This window comes from Rhinopithecus bieti, unplaced genomic scaffold (genome assembly GCF_001698545.2).
Source record: "Rhinopithecus bieti isolate Rb0 unplaced genomic scaffold, ASM169854v2 scaffold_29855, whole genome shotgun sequence".
Lineage (NCBI taxonomy): Eukaryota > Metazoa > Chordata > Mammalia > Primates > Cercopithecidae > Rhinopithecus > Rhinopithecus bieti.
The window spans coordinates 837,231-859,256 of NW_016813109.1; the positions used below are offsets into that span (position 1 = coordinate 837,231).

Below are 22,026 nucleotides of genomic sequence, written 5' to 3' on the forward strand. Positions count from 1 at the left end.
GTTAATTACCTCCCTATTTTAAATTAGGGCCAGGCACGGTACCTCATGCCAGTAATCCCAGCACTTTGGGAGGCTGAGGTGGGCGGATCAGTTGAAGTCAGGAGTTTGAGACTAGCCTGACCAACATGGTGAAACCTCATCTGTGCAGAAAATACAAAAACTAATCAGTGCGGTGGTGCATGCCTGTAGTCCTAGCTATTCAGTAGGCTGAGACAGGAGAATCGCTTGAACCTGGGAGGCATAGGTTGCAGTGAGCCGATATTGTGCCACTGTACTCTAGCCTGGGCAGCAAAGTGAGACTCCCATCTAAAAATAAAATAGAATAAAATAAAATAGTATGCTATTTCTAGATTTATCTGTTTTAGACATTATCCACTAGTTTTATTTTTGATAGATAAGAATTCAATTTTCTTATGCAACTCCCAGTTTCCCTGCTCTACCTTTTCAAAATAAGTGCTTAATATTTATGTAATTAATATTGGGGTGTTATTGAGTCAGTCCACAACAGCTCAGTGTACACTGGGCGTACTCCAGACAAGGTGAGAGAAAACAGGGGAGGCTAAACAACTGGAGATCAAAGGATCATTTTTATTAGGAGGAAAGCGTATAACATGACTTAAGTACATAGCAAAAATGGGCTTCCTCATGCTGCCCTACGCAATTAAACTTACCTGTTCAGCCTTACCTGCGAAGTTTAACTGCATGGTTGAAAGGGCAGACCAGAATGCATCCTTTCTGCCACCTCAGCTTACTACTACCTGGTACCACAGGTGTAACCAGCATGCCTGGCTAATTTTTTTTATTTTTCTGTAGAGACAGGATCTCACCATGTTGCCCAGGCTGGTCTTCAGCTCCTGGGCTCAAGTGATCCTCCCTCCTCAGCCTCCCAAAGTGCTGGGATTACAGGTGTGAGCCACTGCACCTAGCTGGGCATCTTTCCATGTCTTTATTAGATCCATGTATTTTTTTCTGAGAAGTTCATATTGGTATCTTTTTGTTTTTCTGTTAGATTGTCATTTTTTAAGGCTTCTCATATGCGAAGAATATTAACTGTCAGTCAGTCATATCTGTGTAAATATGATCAACAATTTGACATGAGCCTATTTTAAAATATCATGATTTTTTTTTTTTTTTCTAGTGCCTCACTGTGTCACTCAGGCTGGAGTGCAGTGGTGCAATCTCAGTGCAACCTCCGCCTCCCAGGCTCAAGTGATTCTTGTGCCTCAGCCTCCCCAGTAGCTGGGATTACAGACATCTGCCACCATGCCTGGCTAATTTGTGTATTTTTAGTAGAGACGGAGTTTCACCATGTTGGCCAGACTGGTCTGGAATTCCTAACCTCAAGTGATCTGCCTGCCTCGGCCTCCAAAAGTGTTGGGATTACAGGCATGAGCCATGGCGTTCGGCCTTAAAATATCATGAAATTATATCAGTCTTACCTGTTTTGTCTTGGTTTCATGTCATGTTTAGAAAAACTTTTTGTATCTCAGTATAATATAAATATCTGGCTTTTATTGGCACAATTTATTAACATTTCATCCTATTTCTCTGATCTTATTGCTGCTGTTAAATATTTTCTTGATATTTTCTACTTTATCTTCCTCTCTTGCAGTATTACACAAATTATTTATTTGTGTGGGGTGTGTGTATGTGTGCACACACACTTTGGTAGTTATATGTCTTTCTATTCTGCTTGTTTACTTAATAACAAAAACACATCAATATATTTTTCTCAAAGTTGTCATGATTAAAATAGTATCTACTGATTGTTTTGGTGTAAGCTATACTACTTTTACTTCCAAACCCCATGTCCCAGTTTTATTTGGTAGGAAAAATATTGGCTTTAGATTCCAGGTTATTATTAACATATATCAATGTATTTTTAAGACCTTTTGTCGTTCTGGATTTTATTGCTAACTGCATAGTTTTCTAGCTATGACAATAATATTTATGTACAAGAAAGGATAGCAAGTGGTTGGTGTGTGTACCTGGACTGATACACCTTGACCCAAACTGACACGCCGTTGAAACCATATACCACATGTTCTGTACAGCTGTAACTTTGTAACTGTTGGTTTGATTTATGAGTCTAACACCTGAGTTTTCACACAGCAGCTAGGATCCTATCCCTTCTGGTATGTACCAAAACCTAGACTGGACAGTTTGAGCAGACTGACAACTTGGTTGGTACTTCTTCAGATCTGTATTCTTTATATATTTATTCAACATTTATTTCCAGGAAAAGCTTAACATGGGGTAGGGGAAAAAGTGGAAAAGAAGAACTCCTCACCTTCATTTTTATTGTCCCAGGTAGTTCAACTTTGCTCCCCATTTGCATCCTGAAATCAGTAAACCAGAAGTCTTATAGTCAACTTTGCTTTACTTTGATGTGTGGTGGTTGTTGGTGGTGGCCATGGGTGGTAGGGGGAGTGGTGGTAGTATGTGAGAGGATGGTCTTACCTTCCCACTGTGAGAGTTTTTTGTTTTTTTGAGGCAGGGTCTTGCTCTTTCACACAGGCTGGAGTGCAGTGGTGTGATCTTGGCTCATTGCAACCTCCGCCTCCTGGTTTCAAACGATTCTCCTGCCTCCCAAGTAGCTGGGATTACAGGCATGCACCACCATGCCCGGCTAATTTTTGTGGTTTTAGTGGAGATGGAGTTTTACCATGTTGGCCAGGCTGGTCTTGAACTCCTGGCCTCAAGTGATTCACCCACCTCGGCCTCCCAAAGTGCTGGGATTACAAGCATGAACCATTGCACCCAGTCCCCACTGTGAGAGTTTTTGAGTGTATTCCTTTCAGTTTGACTTTTCCCATTCCGCAAGGTAAACACTGCCAATCAGAACACCCTTTCTCTGGAGGACTTGGAATTTTCCTGTGCCTTAAAGTAAATCTGCCAGTTATTAACACATTTCATCTTATTTAACTCTTCAGGTGTCCACTGTGAATCAGCTATTGACAGGAAAATCTTCTTTTAACTGGCAGGGAAACTCTTGGTAAATACCTCCTCTAAAGACTTATGGATGTAAGAAAACAGTATTTTGAAATCTTTATTCAGGAGTAGTTCATGGCTAGAGGACAGATGAGGAGTGACTTACTGTAGAATCTTCTGTAATTTTGGAATTTCTAATCATTTGAGTATATGTCCTATTTAAAAATTAATGGAAAATTGGAGGAAACAGTGTTTGGAGATCTTCTGACTTAAAAGTAGAATTCTGTTTAAACCTGTGTGTTTTTTTTAGAGTGGTAAGGCTATCGATATTTCATTGTATGTTTATTCTCTAATTGTTCTTTATTTCATTTGAGCATTTAAATATTCTGATCTTGTACACAAGATCAGTTGGTTGGTTACCTAATAAAATTTTACAATAGCACTCAACAGTCTTTTAAAAAGTTAGTCTTCTTTTTTTCCTCTAACATCACAACAGAGCAGTTTTCACAAAGATGTCAACTAAAAAATTTCTAAAATATTTTTAGCTGATTTCTTTAGATCTTAGGTTTAATATTTTTTCTGAGTTAGTGTTTTTTCTCTCTCAGTATTTAGGATTCATTTCTATTTCATATCTCATCATATGAACTAGAATTTCTTGAACCATATAAGATTATGGCTTATTTTCAATATTGCTTTTAATAGAAGTATCTAATCAGGGTACTAGAAAACAGATTTTATCTTGTCAACAAAGTACCCTTTTATTTTGAAAGAATTTTAAAATTAAAATGAGTTTTAAATATCAGTTGTCCTTTTGATATCTGTCACAGTAACAACACTTTATGAGAGGTGTAATAGAAATAGATCTTCTGTCCTTGAATCTTCCTTCTCGTCCTGGGTTTAACTGTATCTGGTTACTTTTGATTTGAAAAAGTTCATTTGTGAATATTTTATTTAGGATCTTCACATCTATATTCACATGGAAGGATAGATAATAGTTTTATCTTTGTTTTTGGTCTTTATGTCATCTTTGTGTTTTTTGATAATTAATTTTGTGTCAGTTAATTAATGCTACTTATTTTTCTGCATTTTCAAAAATATAATATGGGAATTAATGGTTCCTTGAAAGTTTGAAAGAATTCTGCAATGAAATAATCTGTACCCAGGTCTTTTTTTCTGGGTACTTTTTAATTAATGTGGTCAAGCTTTCTTTACTTAGTTCTTTTTTTTTTTTTTTTTTTTCCAGATTTGTAGAAACTTCCAGTGTGTAGATGCTTCTGTTCTGAATTATGATTGTGATGTTCAGAAAAAGTGTCATGGACATGGGGTAGGTAGTATTTTCTTTTGGTTTATTCCTGAATGTAGTGCTAAATAATGAGAAATCTCAGAGGGGACTAGATGAGAATTCCCAGGATTTTCAGATACTGGGGAATTTAGATTCCTGATACATTTTTCATTCTTAAACAGTGTCAGTAAGCTTGTATGAATTTAGTCCTTTCTCTTGGTTTCCATTCTTGAGTTGATGATACAGAGCAACATTCACAATTAACGAAAGTGGTATTTTGATTGTTTTGAAGGTATGTAATAGCAATAAGAATTGTCACTGTGAAAATGGCTGGGCTCCCCCAAATTGTGAGACTAAAGGATACGGAGGAAGTGTGGACAGTGGACCTACATACAATGGCAAGTAATATAGAAGAAAATTAGTGTGATCTACCAGTGGCCCAAGGCATAAATTGGGCATCCTCTTACCTCTCCCTCATTTCCCACATCAGTTATACATTTAATTATGTTGATTCAGCCTCCTAAATTCCTTTTGACTGTTTTCATTTTTCTCATCCCCATTTATTACTTTGAATTTCTTGCCTGGACATACATCATAGCCTCTTATGTAGGCTCCCTATTTTTCATCTTGCTTCCTTCAATCCATGTTTCACTCTATATTCAGTTTTAGTGTTTTCCTTCAAGAATCAGTTTTGATTTTGTCAGCGTCTTGCTTTAATTCAGTGTGTTTGCATTGCTACTAGAATGAAGTCCACAATTCCTTAACATGGCTTAAATGCCCTGCATGACTTGCCCCAGCTTACCTTTCCAGCCCCATTTCACTGTGCTGAAGACATATTGTAACTTCTTTGATTTCCTCTACTAGACTACTATCTTTTACCTGTGGGCTTTCATACCATATTATTTTCACATTGTTGGCACTTGGCTAATTGCTATTTAGGCTTCAGATTATACCTCATTTTCTAAAGGAAGTTTCCCCTGGCTGCTTAAATCTGAATTATCATTCCCTTCTATTGCTTTTCTAGTACTGTTAGCACTAATTACTATGCTAATTACTGATTTGCCTTTTAAAATTCCCTGATAGACCATGAGCTCCCAGTTTACCGGTATCTTTCTAGTGACATCATATGCTTTTTTTCTCTTGGGTAACTACCCGCTAGAACGACTAGTCATATAGTAGATATATGTTAAGCTTTTAAAGAAACTGCCAAACTGTTTCCCAATGTGGCTATACCAGTTTACATCCTCACTAGCTGTATATGAGAGCTCCAAATTCCCCACATCCTCTCTAAGCTTTGCTATTGTCAGTCTTTTTAATTTTAGCCATTCCAGTAGGTATGTAGTGGTATTTCAATGTGGTTTTAATTTGCATTTCTCTAATTACTAATGATGTTGAACATCTTTTCTTGTACTTATTTGCCATCTACATATCTTCTTTGGTTATGTGTCTGTTTAAATCTTTTTTCCAGTTTTTAATGGGTTGTCTTAATGAGTTTTGAAAGATCTTTGCATGTCACTGATTCAAATATTCAAGTGCTTTATGAAATATGTGCCTTGTATATATTTTTTCTTAGTCTGCTTACTTTGGGTTTCATTTGTTCTTTTTCTAGTTTCTCAAGGTGGAGAATGAGGTCATCTTTTTCTCTTCTGATACAGGCATTTTATTGCTATCAGTTTTCCTCTAATTCATCCCAGAAATTTTGACATGTTATACCTCCATGTTCATTCAGTTCTGAATACCTTTTAATATGCTTTTATTTTTTTTCTTTGACTTACAGGTTATGTAGATATGTGCTATTTCTTTTGAAATATCTGTGGATTTTTTAGTTATCTTAATGTTACTGATTTAAATTTTATTTTACTGTAGCAAGATAACTTATTGTATATGACTTGAATCCTTTTATTTTTTTAAACTTATCTTGTAGCCCAGAATGTGGTTTACTATTGAGTATTCTACTATTCTTTGGTGGAATATTCTGTAAGTTATTAGTTCATGTCAGTTAATAGGTAGTCGGATCTTTCATATCCTTACTAATTTTCTGGTCTACTTTGTCAGTTATTGAGAGGAATATTGAGTTCTTTGGCTATAACTGCCAATTTGCCTATTTTGCCTAATAGTTCTATCAATTTTTGCTTTATTTATTATGATGCTCTGTTATTAGGTGCCTAAATACTTAGAATTATTCTATCCTTTTTGTAAATTGACTCATTTATCCTTATGAAATAGCCTTCTTTTTCTCTAGTAATATTCCCTGCCCTGCAATGAGATATTATTAATACAGCTACTCCAGATTCCTATTAATTAGTCAGCATGGAAAATCTTTTCCCATCCTTTTAATTTATTTATATCATGCTATAATAATTAGTGCATATAGTTGGATCTTGCTTTTTATCTAATCTGCCATTCTCTGCCTTTTAATTAAGTTGTTTTGATAATTTATATTTAACTTGATATGTTTATGTTTAAATTTACTGTCTTGATATTTTCCGTCAGTCTCCCTTGTAGTGATATTGTAACACTTCAGTATATTTCCATTTCTCTCATTTTGTGCCATTGTTGTCACGTGTTTTACTTCTACTAATGTTATAAATCCCACATCATTGTTACTCATTTTGCTTTGAACAGTTGGTTATCTTTCAAAGAGATTTAATAATAGAAAAAGTCTCTATATTTACCCATATAATTACCATTTCTGGTGTTCTTCATTTATGTAAATTTGTATTTTAATCTGATTTAATTTCTGCTTGAAGGGTTTCCTTTTACATTTCTTATAATATGGGGTGCTAGTGACAAATATTTTAGCTTTTGTATGTCTGAAAAGTCTTTAATTTGCCTTGCTGCTTGAATGATAATTTAACTGGACAAGAATTTTGGGTGATTGTTTTCCTCCCTTTTTACTTCTAAGGATATTCCTTGTCTTCTGACTTGCGTTGTTTTTCCTGAAAAATCTGCTGTCATTTTTTTCTTTGTATGTAATGTCTTCTGTATATTTCTTTCTGTAATCTCTGGTTGCTTGTAATTTTTTCTCTTTATCTCTGGTTTTTAGTAATTTCTTATAGTATGCCTTGGGGTACTTGGGATTTTTTGAGCTTTTGGGATCTTTGCTTTTATAGTTTTCTTCGAGTTTGGAAAATGTTTGGCCATCATTTCTTCAAATATTTTTTTCTGTCTTCCTCTTTCTCTCTTCTCATTCAGGTCCTCCAATTTTATGTATATTCGGCTGCTTGGTGTTATTTCACATCTCACTGATTGGCTGTTGATTTTTTATTTTTATTAGTTTTTTAAAATTTTAATTTAACTTTACTTTTTTTGAGACAGAGTCTTGCTCTGTCACCCAGGCTGGAGTGCAGTGGCATGATCTTGGCTCATGGCAATCTCTGCCTCCGGGGTTTAAGCAGTTCTCATGCCTCAGCCTCCTGAGTAGCTGGGACTTACAGGTGTGTGCCACCACGCCTGGCTAACTTTTGTATTTTTAGTAGAGACAGGGTTTTACCCTGTTGGTCAGGCCGTTCTCAAACTCCTGGCCTCAAGTGATCCACCCACCTCAGCCTCCCAAAGTTCTGGGATTATAGGTGTGAGCCAGCATACCTGGCTGGCTGTTGATATTTAAAAATTACTCTTTATTCTCCATGTTTAATTTTGAGTAACTTCTGTTACTCTTCAAGTTCACATTTCTTCTGTGAAGTCTAATTTGCCATTAACTTGATCCAGTGTGTTTTGCATTTTAGACATTATAGTTTTTATTTCTAGAAGTTCCATTTGTTTCTTTTATATATCTTTCATAACTCTACATAAGATGCTCAATCTTTACTTTTTTGAACAAATAGAATACAGTTGTAATAACTACTAATGTCCTTGTCTACTAATTCTGTCATATGGGTAATTTCTCAGTTTTGATATTTTCCCTCTTTTATTTTCTGCATTTTTGTATGCCTTAAAAATTTGTATTAGATGCCAGAAATTTTATATCCTACTTTGTGGGTTATTGGATACTTTTGGATTTCTACTGATGAGGTTTGTACTAGTAGCTTAAGTTATGTCGACATAATTTGATCCTTCTGGGTCTTGTTTTTAAGCTTTTAAGGCAGGGCCTGAATAGCATTTAGTCTAGGGCTGATTCTGCTTAATTACTGAAGCAAAACCACTTCTGTTTATCCTGCTCAGTGCCACGTTAATTATGAGGTTTCCTACTGAATTATAGGAGCAAATACTCTTCCTAGTCCTGTGTGAGCTGTTGGGGCTTATTTCCACCAATCTTTTCACATGGTTCTTTCTCCAGCTTCATGTGGTCTCCTTACATGCATATATCCATCAGCACTGATGCAGATCTTGCAGCTTTTCTCTGTAGCTCCCTTCCCTTTGGTACTTTGCCTAGGAACTCTAGCTGCCTTGCCGTCTTCAGAATACCAGCTCCATCTCTTTAACTGAGGGAGACCACTGGGGTTTGGTTTGGTGCCCACATCCCTCATTAGTGTCTGTTAACTTTCCTTAGACACTAACCTCAGACAATTGTAAGGCTCACCTTATTTTTTTTTCTGCCTCTCAGGGATCATTGCTCTTTGTTACCTGATGTCCAGTGTCTTGAAAACTGTTGTTTCATATATTATGTCTGGTTTTCTGGTTATTTTAGCTGGCAGAGTAAATCTGGTCCCTGTTACTCTACTTTGGCTATAACTGGAAGTCAGAACTATGGATTTTAATGGCTGTGTATCATTTCATCCTGTGGATGTGCTGTAACTTCACTTAGCTGTTTTCTGATTATTTGACATTTAGATTGTTTCTAAGATTTTGATAACACAGTGTTAACATTGTAATGTACATGTTAATGCGTATACATTTTTCCAATCGAAGAGTCGGTTGCCAGTAATGAGGTTAGTTTGAAGAGAATAATCCTTTTTATGGTTCTTTTAGGAGTAAAAATTCCTAATAAATGATACATTCGTATAATGCCACTTAACAGTGCAAAATAATCAGTTTCAAAATAATCTTGCCAGTGTTGAATGCTTTAATTTAAATTTTGTCTACTCATTAGTAAGTATAAAATGACATACGAAGCTTGCTTTAATTTTTTATACAGTTGACCCTTGAGCAATGCAAAGATTAGGGGCTCCAACCCCCTGCGTAGTTGAAAACCCATATGTAACTTTTGGCTTCCCCAAAACTTAACTACTAATAGTCTGTTGTTGACTGGAAGACTTACCAATAACATAAACAGTTGATTACCACAGATTTTGTCTGTTATATGTATTATATACTGTATCATTATAATAAAGCAAGCTAGAGAAAAGAAAATTTATTAAAATCATAATGAAGAGGAAATATATATACTATTCATTAAGTGGAAGTAGATTATCATAAAGACCTTCATCCTCATCATCTTCCTGTAGAGTAGGCTGAGGAGGAGGAGGAATAGGAGAGGTTGATCTCAGGGGTGGTGGAAACACAAGATAGCCTGCGTATAAGTGGACCTGCACAGTTCAAACCCACATTATTCCAGGGCCAACTGTATTTTGATTTTCAGTTGGGATAAATATTGTTTCATATAACAACTTTTTACAGAAATTTCTGGTTCTTTAACAAACTTAAAATTATGAATCAGTTTACCACTCCTGTTTATATCTACTATATTGTTTCTCATAAGAACACAGAACAGATAAAATACTTAAAGAATTTGTAAAAGTTCTAATGAAACTTAAAATCTAGAAGGCATGAAAATAAGATTGATAAATTCAACTATACAAAAATAATAAACTTCTCCATGGAGAAAAGCATAGTGCCATAGGTTAAAATGGGGAAAATATTTCCAACTTGTATCATGGACAAAGCTAATCTCTCTAATCTATAAAGAACTTTTAGAAATTAAGAAGAAAAAAGCAAGAGTCCAGTAGAAAAATAGTCAAATGACTGAGCAGAAAAAAATAAACAATGTTTCCTTAAGAAAAAAATGAGGCTGGGTGCGGTGGCTCACGCCTGTAATCACAGCACTTCAGGAGGCCGAGGCGGACAGATCATGAGGTCAGGAGTTGGAGACCAGCCTGGCCAACATAGTGAAACCTGTCTCTACTAAAAATACAAAAAAATTAGCTGAGCGTGGTGGCACATGCCTGTAATCCCAGCTACTCGGGAGGCTGAGGCAGGAGAATCGCTTGAACCCAGGAGGCAGAGGTTGCAGTGAGCTGAGATCGCGCCATTGCACCAGCCTGGGCAACAGGGTGAGACTCCATCTTGGGAAAAGAAAAGAAAAGAAAAAAAATTACCAACTCATAGTATTAAAAAAAGTAAATTAAAATTCTATAAGAGAAATTTTTTCACCTGCCAGGTTGGCAAAAATCCGGAAGTTTGGCTCTGTGGGTGAGGCTATGGGGAATTCTTATATATTGCTTGATATTACAAGCAATAAATTGTAACCATTACTATTGAAAGACAAATTGACAATACCTAAAAGAAATGATGAATGCACTTGTTTATTGATACAGCATTTCTGCTTTAGGGAAATTATTCTGTAGTTATTATACCTACACTCATATGATATGACATATGTACAAGGTTATTCATTATAGCAGTTTTTTTGGTAGTAGCAAAAGATTGAAAAAATACAAGTGTTTATCAGTAGGGTGCAAGTTAAATAAACTCTAGAACATCTTCACAATGGAGTTTCGTATAGCTGTATGGAAAACGAGGAGGACCACTATGTTCAGATAAGTGGAAAAAAACTGATGCACCAAATGGTATATAAATAGTATGCTACCTTTTGTGTAAGAAAGTGTTGACAGTAGAAACATATTTTGTTCTTGTTTGCTCAAAGAAATACTGTAAGATTACAGAAGAAACTAATAAAAGTGATTATTTTTGTGAAGGCAGAAATAAAGTGGGCAGGAATGAACTGTGAGGAACACTTCTCAATGTATTCAATTAATGTCAGTTTGATTTTTGAGTAATGTGAAAATTAATGTAAAGTATTTATAATCATCTAGTATTTTCTGGGTAGTATGAGTTTGGTGACTGTTGATGTAAAATTCTTCTCTCTAGAAATGAATACTGCGTTGAGGGATGGACTTCTGGTGTTCTTCTTCCTAATTGTTCCCCTTATTGTCTGTGCTATTTTTATCTTCATCAAGAGAGATCAACTGTGGAGAAGCTACTTCAGAAAGAAGAGATCACAAACATATGAGTACTTAGATTTTTTTCTTTTAATTCCTATATTAAATATATACACATATTTTCTGAGACAGAATCTTGACTTCCCTGGGCTCAGGTGATTCTCCCTGCCTCAACCTTCCAAGTAGTTGGGATTACAGGTATGCCACCACACCCAGTTAATTTTTGTATTTTTTTGTAGAGGTGGGGTTTTGCCATGTTGCGCAGACAGGTCTTGAACTTTTTGAAGCCATCCATCTGCCTCAGCCTCCCAAAGTGCAGGGATTACCGGAGTGAGCCTCCATGCTTTGCTTATATTAAATAATTTATAAAGTATTAATGCTGATAGTCATATCATCAGAGATTGGTAATCCTCTAAAATAGGGTTGTAAGTTATTTCCCTGACCTTTCGACATGATTAGCATGGGTTGAAAGGTGGTGGTGACCAAGCCGCCTCTCTTATGAGGAGAAAGGATTATGTTGGTCAGCCTTTAGGCTGCTGAAAGTGGCCCTCAGAGTTCATTTTGCTTAACACCAATTTCTGATAGAGGAGTAAGTAGATACTTCCTAACATACTTCCAACTGACCAGTCTATGCCCAATTCCCCCATCTGCATTTTTGAAGTTTGAGTTCCATAACTACAGCTATCTTTCATACATCTCCACTGCACTGATTTGCTGTCACCTCAGCATGTCTAAAACTTATGTATTACCTTTCCAGTCAATCCATTCACTACCCTTGGATTTCCTAATTTTTAAAATGACTACTTGGCAACCTGAGAATATGCTTTTACTCTTCTCTGATTTTAGGAAGACTTGAGAAAAGTTAGGGAACATTGGCCTCACTGACCACATTTCACAATTTCTTAAAATTTCAGTTTAATTATAAAATGTGGTTAGTAATGCTTTCTAATACCATAAGGATTAAAAATATGTGAAAGCTGTTAAAATGACTTAAAATTTTTAACTGTATCATGATTATCATCCCTACCACTACCAACATCATTATTCTGTATTTGGGAAAATGCAAAATGTGTGTAATATTTCATGTAGAAATGTTTTAATCTTAATTTAGATCAAAAGTAATTGTATCTTTCAGATCAGATGGCAAAAATCAAGCAAACCATTCTAGACAGCCAGTGAGTGTTCCTCGACATGTTTCACCAGTGACACCTCCCAGAGAAGTTGTGAGTATAAAATGAAAAATTATTTTTCTTTATTGTATTAAAGGATCAAATGCTTAAAGATTAAAAAAAGATTAAAAACTAAGTTATGTAGATATAGCTAGAAACGTAGATACCTTCTTAAGAATTCAAGAGTATTGTATGTGGTCCCTGAGTTTTTTTGTTTTTGTTTTTGAGACAGAGTCTTGCTCTGTTGCCCAGGGTGGGGTACGGTAGCACAATTGCATCTCATTGCAACCTCTGCCTCCCAGGTTCAAATGATTGTCATGCCTCAGCCTCCCAAGTAGCTGGGATTAAGGTGTGTACCACCACGCCTGGCTAATTTTTGTATTTTTCATAGAGACGGGGTCTCACCACATTGGCCAGGCTGGTCTTGAACTCCTGACCTCAAATGATCCACCCGCCTTGGCCTCCCAAAGTGCTGGGATTACAGGTATGAGCCACTGTGCCCTGCCCCCTGAGTTTTTTAAAGGAAAACCAGCAGAGTCCTTCGCTCAGAGGACACAGAAAAAGACAGCTGGACATTAGGAATGCCTTGCCTAGCAAACAGGATTGGGAAATGACATGGGACCTATGCTATCACTACTTTTTTCTATGTCTGCTCTTTTCCTATTTTCAATACCTGTCTCCATCTCCCTATGGGATGTTACCAAAGACCTTGGTGCTGAGCTATTGGATTGGCCTAATTGTCTCAGGTGTAGGACTGATAGTCACTGTTCCTGCAAGTGTATGAGGGAGTGTTTAGATCATGATACACTTTTACTCATCTGCATATATCCCAAAGCAATATGTAATTTTTAAATCTGTTTTAAAACTTTTAAGAACGTTTTATTTGATAATTTGCACATATATCTGCAACCTGCTTTCCCCCTTAATGTCGTGTTGTGATGTATCTTTCTCAATAGATATAGCTGTGATTCATTCATTTTCATTGTTGATTAGAAATCCTTCTTCATTTTTTAATACACACACACACACACACACACACAGAGAGAGAGAGAGAGACACACACACAGAATCTCCCTATTCTACCCCTTTTCCTTTATAAAAGGAGACAAAATTGTTATGCCCTTTCTTTTAACCATATATCTTGGAGATTTTTCCACATCGTTATGTATACAGGATGGCCACATAGGCCCTATGCATGCTAGTTCAAAATTATCTGTATACTTTTCTTCATCATTGGCATATATGTATATATTTCTTATTTGATTTTGGCAAAATATATATAAACTTTGCCATTTTAACCATTGTTTTCAAGATGTTTTTTGTGAATTTAACAGTAGTGGTAAAAAAAAAACACTAATATTTACCATCTTAACAATTTTTACATGTATAGTGCAATACTCCTAAGAATATTTACCTATGTTTTCTTTTAGTAGTTTTATAGTTTCAGGTCTTCTGTTTAAATCTTTAATCCAGTTTGAGTTGATTTTTGTATATGGTATGAAATACCAGTTCATTTTGATTTTTCTTCATGTGGACATGAAGTTGTCCCAACACTATTAATTGAAGTGACTGTCCCTTCTTCATTGTGTATTCTTGGCACCTTTGTTGAAGATTAGCTGACCATAAATTTGTGGATTTGGGGTTCTCTATTCTGTTATATTTGTCTTTATGTCTGTTTTATGCCAGTTGTATGCTGTTTTAATTAGTATAGCTTTGCAGTGTATTTTAGAATTTGGTAATGTGTTGCTTCCAGCTTTGTTCTTTTTGCTCAAGATTGGTTTAGTGATTCTGGGTCTTTTGTGATTCCATATGAATTTTAGGATTTTTTCTATTGTTATGAAAATTGTCATTGGAATATTAATAGGTATTGTATTGAATCTTTAGTTTGCTGTGGTTATTTTAATATTAATTCTTCCAGTCAGTGAGTATGGGATATCTTTTCATTAATTTATGTCTTCAATTTCTTTCATCAGTGTTTTATAGGTTTCCTTGTACAGATATTTATTTTTGGGGTTAAATTTATTCCTGTTTTATTTATGTATGTATTTTTGCTGTCATTCTAAATGGAATTTTTTTTCTGGATTTCTTTTTCAGATAGCTTGTTGTAGTGTATAGAAATGCTACTGATTTTCATATGTTGATTTTGTATTATGCAACTTTACTGAATTGATTTAACAGTTTTTTGGTTGGCTCTTTAGGGTTTTCTATATAAAAGACCATGTCATCTGCAAACAAGGACAGTTTTACTTCTTCCTTTCCAATTTTGATGTCTTTTATTTCTTTTTCTTGCCTAACTGCTCTGGCTAGAAATTCTAGTACTATATTGAGTAGAAGTGGTAGGAGTGGACTTCCTTGTCTTATTCTCCTGATCTTAGAGGAAAAGCTTTCAGTTTTTCATTGTTCAGTATGATGTTAGTTGTGGGCTTGTGATGTACGGCCTTTATTGTGCTGAGGTTCATTATTTCTTTCTTTCTTTTTGTTTTTGAGATAGAGTCTCGCTCTGTCACCCAGGCTGCAGTGCAGTGGCACGATCTTGGCTCACTGCAACCTCTTCCTCACAGGTTCAAGTGATTTTCCTGCCTCAGCCTCCTGAGTAGCTGGGATTACAGGCATGTGCCACCCTGCCCAGCTAATTTTTGTATTTTTAGTAGAGAGACAGGGTTTTGCCATATTGGCCAGACTGGTCTTGAACTCCTGACCTCAGGTGATCCACCTGCCTCGGTCTCCCATAGTGCTGGGATTACAGGCATGAGCCACCATGCCTGGCCCAGTTTATTCTTTGTATACAAATTTGTTGAGAGTTTTTATCATGAAAGAATGTTGAAATTTGTCAAATGCTTTTCCCTCATTTCTTAAAATGATCACATGGTTTTTGTTATGTTTATGTTCTTCACTTCTGTTTTTTGTTGTGTAGCATATTTATTGATTTGAGTATGTTAAACCATCCTTGCATCCCCAGAATACATCTCAATTGGTTATTGGGAAATATCCTTCTATGTGCTGCTGAATTCAGTTTGCTAGTATTTTGTTGAAGATGTTTGCATCTATGTTCATAAAGGATATTGGCCTGTAATTTTCTTTGCTTGTGGCGTCCTTGTCTGGCTTTGTTTTCAGGGTGATGCTGGCCTTGTAAAATGAGTGTAGAAATATTCCTTCCTCTTCAAGTGTTGGGAAGAGTTTGAGAAGGATCACATTAGTTCTTCTTTAAATGTTTGGTAGAATTCAGCTGTGAATTTATCAGGTCCTGAGTTTCTTTGATGGGAGACTTTTTAAAGTTACTAATTCAGTCTCCTTACTTATTATTGATCTTTTCAGATTTTTTATTTCGTCTTGATTCAATTTGCGTATGTTGTATGTTTCTAGGAATTTATTTTTTTCCAGGTTCAGTTTGTTGGTGTATGATTGTTCATAGCAGTCTCTTATAAAACTTTGTATTTCTGTGGTATCAGCTGTAATGTCTCCTCTTTCATTTCTGATTTTATTTGATTCTTCTTTCTTTTTTTCTTAGTCTACTTAATGGTGTGTTAATTTTATTTATCTTTTCAAAAAACCAACTCTTAGTTATATTGATTCTGTTAACACTATTTTTCCAATATTTCATTCATTTTTGCTCTGATCTTTGCTGTTCCCTTTCTTCTACTAACTTTAGGCTTAGATTGTTCCTCCTTTTCTAGGTCTTGAGGTATAACATTAGGTTGTTTATTTGAGATATTTTTAAAAAATGTAGGCACTTATTGGTATAGACTTGCTATAAACTTCCCTCTTAGAACTGCTTTTTCTGTGTTGCATACATTTTGTTATGTTGTGTTTCTATTTTTATTGTCTCAAGATTCAGTTGTTTCTTGGTACACATTGGGGATTGGTTCCAGGACCCCCACATATAGCCCAATCTGTCTATCCTCAAGTCATGCTGTTGGCCCTGCAGAACCCACATATAGGAAAAGTTGGCCGTCTATATATGTGGGTCATGAATACTGTATTTTCAATCTGTGTTTGGTTGAAAAAAATCTGCATATAGATGTACCTGTGCAGTTCAAATCTGTGTTGCTTAAGTATCAACTGTATTTTAAAATATTTCTTGTTATCTGCTATTGACCAAGTGGTTGTTTAGGAGCGTGTTGTTTAATTTTCCTGTATTTGTGAATTTTCTAAAATTCCTTCAGTTACTGATTTTGAGTCCTAATATTGTAAGTTGGAAAAGATACTTGATGTCAGTCTTTTAAAATTTGTTAAGGCTGGTTTTGCAGCTTGTATTATCTGTCCTGGAGAATGTTCTGTGTGCATTTGAGAAGAATGTATATTCTGCTTCTGTTGGATGGAATATGTTTGTTAGATTAGTTTTTTTTAAAGTCTAGTTTGAGTCAAATGTTTTCTTACTGGTTTGTTGTCTGGATGATCCATCTGTTGTTGAAAGTGAAGTATTGAAGTTTCCTACTAGTATTGGGTTGCTATTTAGCTCTCCCTCCAGATTAATTAATATTTGCTTTATATATTTAGGTACTCTAAATTGGCTGCATATGTATTCACAGTTGTTATATCCTTGTGATGAATCGACCCCTTTACCATTAATGCCCTTTTTCATCTCTGTTTTTATTGTTTTTGATGTTACATCATTCTGTCTGATGTAAGTATTGCTATCCTTGTTCGCTTGGTTTCCATTTGCACAGAATACTTACTCATATTTAAAGAAGTTACTGATAGGTAAGGACTTCCTATTGCTATTTTGTTTTTGACCCTTCCTTCTTCCTTTGCTGCCTTTTGTATTTCTTTTTAATTAAAAAAAAAAATCAATTATGACTACATAAGAGTTGCACATATCACATGGTACATGTGATATTTTGAAACAAGCATACGGTGTGTAATGATCAAATCAGGGTAATTGGGATAGTCATCACCTCAAGGATTTATAATTTCTATGTTAGGAACATTCCAACTCTACTCTTTTAGCTATTTTGAAATATACAATAAATTTTTTTTGTAGTAATATTTTGATTCTCATTTTCCTTTGTGCATATTCTATAGTATATATATTGTGATATCTTTGCAATAACATAAAATATTTTATAAATGTATAGCAATCTATTTTAAACTGATAACTTCAATCACAAAAACTCTACCCCTTTATATTTCTTCTTCTTCCACTTTATGTAATTGATGATACAAAATTACCTCTTTTTATATTGCTTATCATTAACACAGATTCATTACTTTTTATGCTATGCTTTTAACGTTCTAACAAGATTTAAAAGTGAATTTCACACTTACAGTACTACAGAATTCTCTACTTGTCTATACGCTTACCTTTATTATTGAGTATTTTCATATGGTTTTGTGTTGCTATTTATTTTCCTTTCTCTTCACCTTTTTTGCTCCTCTGCCACTTTGATTTTGAGTATACTATCTTTGAGTCCACGGATACTTTCTTGTACCTCATCGTGTTTGTTGTTGAATCCTTCCAGTGAATCTTTCAATTTAGCATTACAGTTTTCAGCTCCAGAATTGCTGTTTGGTTCTTCTTTATAGTTCCTATCTCTTTGTTGATATTCTCATTTTGTTCATACATCATTTTCCTGATGTATTTTAGTTGTCTCTCTGCATTCTCTTTTAATTTTTTGAACATCATTATGATGGTAATTTTTGAATTCTTTGGTAATTTATATATACCTGTTTCCTTAGGGTCAGTTTCTGGAGATTTAGTTTGTTCCTTTAAATGTGCCGTGTTTCTGTTTCTTTGTATTATGTGTCATTTATTGTTGGGATTTTGGCATTTGAAGAATGAGCTGCCTTTCCCAGATTTTGCAGCCTTGTTTTATACAAGGAGGACTTACACTACTCAGCCTGTCTAGAGATTCTGGAAGCCTCTCAAAACTTTTTTTTTTTTTTTTTTTGGGAGACAAAGTCTTTCTCGGTTGCCCAGGCTAGAGTGCGGTTGCGCCATCTCGCCTCATTGCAACCTCCGCCTCCTGCAACAAGCGATTCTCCTGCCTCAGCCTCCTGAGTAGCTGGGACTACAGGTGTGCGCCACCACTCCCAGCTAATTTTTGTATTTTTTAGTAAAGATGGGGTTTCACCATATTGGCCAGGCTGGTCTCGAACTCCTGACCTTGTGATCTGCCTGCCTTGGCCTCCCAAAGTGCTGGGATTACAGTGTGAGCTACCACGCCTGGCCTGTTGTCTAGTATTTTAAATCTTTTTAAAAAATTCTACACTATAGATATGACTATTGAATTATGAAATGTTTGTTTAGGTTTGTGAGACCATACACCAATTAAATTAATTGTTAAGAGGATGGACTGTGAGCCAGACTGCCCAATTTGAGTACTGCCTTTGTCACTGTATAAGCTGTGACTTTAGGCAAGATTCTCAAACTCTCTCTGTACTTGTTTCCTCATCTGTAAAATAATAATAATAATAGTACTAATCACAAATGACTTTTGTGAAAATCAGAGGGATTCGTATGTGTGGAGCACTGAGAAGTGCATGTGGCACATGTGAAATGCTCTATGAGCTTTAGCTATTTTCCCATGTGTTCATTGTCTGCTTTCAACCTTATTGAATCTCAGCTTATTTTTCTGGTATATCTACTTCAACAGGGTATCTTACAGAAGTTCCCTTAGCGAAGGTATTTTGGTAGTAAATTCTCTCAGTTTTTGTCTTTTCAGAATGTTTTGGCTGACAGCTGTTTTTTTTTTTCTAAGAACTTTAAAGAGACTATATTTTAACATCCTTTGTTGCAATTTAAACATTGTCTGCTATTCTAATTTCTGCTGTAGATGATATTTTTTCCATGTGGCTTTTTCTTCTGTATCTTTAGTTGGTGTAGATGTGGACTTTAAAAAACTCCTTTGCCAATAAATAGAGTTCCTGAGTTGATTTACGTTTTTCAATTCTAGCAAATTCTTAGCAATTATTTCTTTATTGCCTCTGTCTCATTATCTGATTAACTCTTTCACGCATTTCTTGCATGTTAGACTTCTTACTATTTCTCTGTTTCTTAACCTCTCTTTGCTATTTCCAATATTCTTGTGTATTCCATTCTGATTATATTGGATCTACCTTCTATTCACTAAGTCTCTACTAAACTATGCCAAATCTTCTACTTAACCGACTCATTGAATGTCTAATTTCACTAGTTTTATAGTACATTTCATTCCTGTAGTTCTACTTAGTTCTGTTTTGAATCTGCCTGGTTATTTGTGATTGTTTGTTATAGTTTTATTATCTATTTTAAAGCTTTTATTTATTAAAGCATATTCAAACACATACTTTATGTGGTGTATCTGATCATTTCAATATGTATGGCCTTGGTGGGTTCTCAGGTTTGTTATTTCTGCTGACTCTCATGATGGCCTTATTTCTTAGTGCACTTGTGATGTTGATTGTAAACTCACATTCTTTGGAACTTTATATTGGAAATAAATATATTTGAGTCCTGAATTATAGTGGGTTTCTACCAAGAGTATTTTTCTTTGCCGGATACTTTGGGCATGGTCAGTCTTTGATGTCTTTAAACTGAAATTTTTGTTGATTTTTTTTTTTTTTGACAACACAAATGTTATAAACTCTGGTCCCCAAACTTTTATGAGGATGAGTGTGTGGTAAGAATTTCTCAGTGGAGACTGTTTTTTAAGTTCCCCGTCTATTAGCAGGGGCAGTATCACCACGGGCCTTCCTTGAGGCAGGTATTTGTTTTTCTAGTTAACCCATGGGGATATCACCCTTCGTATGTCTAGGCTTTGTATAGGGCCTTGTATTCACCATTCCATCCAGCTCAGGCCCTGGCTTTTCCTCCTTTGTCTATGGGTTACTGAAACGCATACTGCTGCCTGCCAAGGATAGGAAGATGTTCACAGGATGAAGGCAACTCTGTTGTTTGGACTCTTTCATACCTTCTTGGTTTTTTTTTGGCCTGTAAGATGTTTCTTACTTCCCACCAACCCAGCCAAGTGTTTCAAAATACCTTTTAAGTATTTTAGGCAGCATTTTAGGTGTACTGTACTGGGAAGTTTTCTCTGGATATTTGGTCTACTCTTTGCAAGAAGTGAACATGTACTTCATTCTTTTTAATAACTGCATACTGTTCCCTCTTATAAATTTACCAGAAATTTAAAAACAGGTTGTTTCCAGTCTTATACCATAAAAAAATGTGGCACAAAGCCTCCTTGTAAATAGATCTTTGCATGTATTTAAAAATATATGTCAAATAAATGCCAAAAAAGATTTAAAATTTTAAATTTTATTTTAATTGGCAAATCATAGTTGTGTACGTTTATGGGGTACAGTATGATGTTCTATGTAAACAATGTGGAAATGATTAAATCAAGCTAATTAACGTATCCAGCACCTTGCTTGCTTGTAATCTTTAGCTTTTCATTAATTTATATTTAATTGACAAATAATAATTGTGTATATTTTGGGGTATGGTGTGATTTTTGTTTTTTGTTTTTTTTGAGATGGAGTCTCACTCTGTTGCACAGGCTGGAGTGCAGTGGCATGGTCTCGGCTCATTGCAACCACTGCCTCCCGGGTTCAAGCAATTCTTCTGCCTTAGCCTCCCGAGTAGCTGGAATTACAGGCGTGCACCATCATGCCTGGGTGATTTCTTTGTAGAGACGGGGTTTTGCCATGTTGGCCAGGCTGGTCTTGAACTACTGACCTCATGTGATCCACCTGCCTCAGCCTTCCAAAGTATTGTGATTACAGGCATGAGCCACCATTCCTGGCCACAATGTGATGTTTTGGTCTATGTATACCTTGTAAGATTCAGTCAAGCTTATTCCCATACCCATCACCTCACCACGTTGTCATTCCAAAAGTGGACTGGATCCCTTTAGAGTGCTGCTCTATGGCTTGTGGAAAGGGATGGAGACATTTTGTTGCATTTTTCACCAATTTTCACAGTACATATAAATCATTCTGTGGTGAAAAAAATTACAGATGATAGACCACCTGTTCTGTGGTAGAAGCCAGAGGGTGTTCAAGGTCTTCACCACCACTGTGCATTCTCTGCCAGTCATAGAACTTTAGGAGTAGATAGTAAAGAACATAGAACTTTTAACAGTAGATAGTAAAGAACATCTTGGTCAAGATCACTTCCTTATTGATTTAGTAATTCCATCTGATCTTTCCTAACGTCTTCTAACATAGTGTGATATGTGAAAAATATTACTTTTACTTTCTTATTGAGGCTAAGTTATACAGTTTCATTTTGTTGTAAACTTCAGCTACTTCATCAAGGAAGAATATAATGAATTCCAAAATCAAGGATTCTAGCTGAGTGGTATTTATAGTATTAGTTAGATACTGTATAGGTTTGGCAATACATTTTGGAAGATTTTATTTAAAATACATTGACATAGGAAATATGTTACCTTTTAACTAATACAGTTGGTTTGAACCAAGATCATAGCACTTTGGTATTACTGAATTAAAAAAAAAATACCTTAAAAGAATTAAGTATTCCACATTTAGTGGTAAAGATATGTCAAATAAGCAAAATATTTTATAGCATTATAATGCTATAATTCACAGCATTATAAATAAA

The 22,026-nt window shown here is 35.4% G+C and overlaps 1 protein-coding gene across 1 annotated transcript in view; it reads left to right on the forward strand.

The window, feature by feature from the left end:
• The window catches only part of ADAM9 (ADAM metallopeptidase domain 9), a 117,080-nt gene that overhangs the window by 91,318 nt on the left and 3,736 nt on the right, over window positions 1-22,026 (forward strand). The window contains exons 17-20 of the mRNA XM_017847668.1: window positions 4,175-4,255; window positions 4,506-4,611; window positions 11,243-11,384; window positions 12,449-12,536. Coding sequence (XP_017703157.1) covers window positions 4,175-4,255; window positions 4,506-4,611; window positions 11,243-11,384; window positions 12,449-12,536 — 417 coding nt within the window. The remainder of the gene's footprint in view (window positions 1-4,174; window positions 4,256-4,505; window positions 4,612-11,242; window positions 11,385-12,448; window positions 12,537-22,026) is intronic.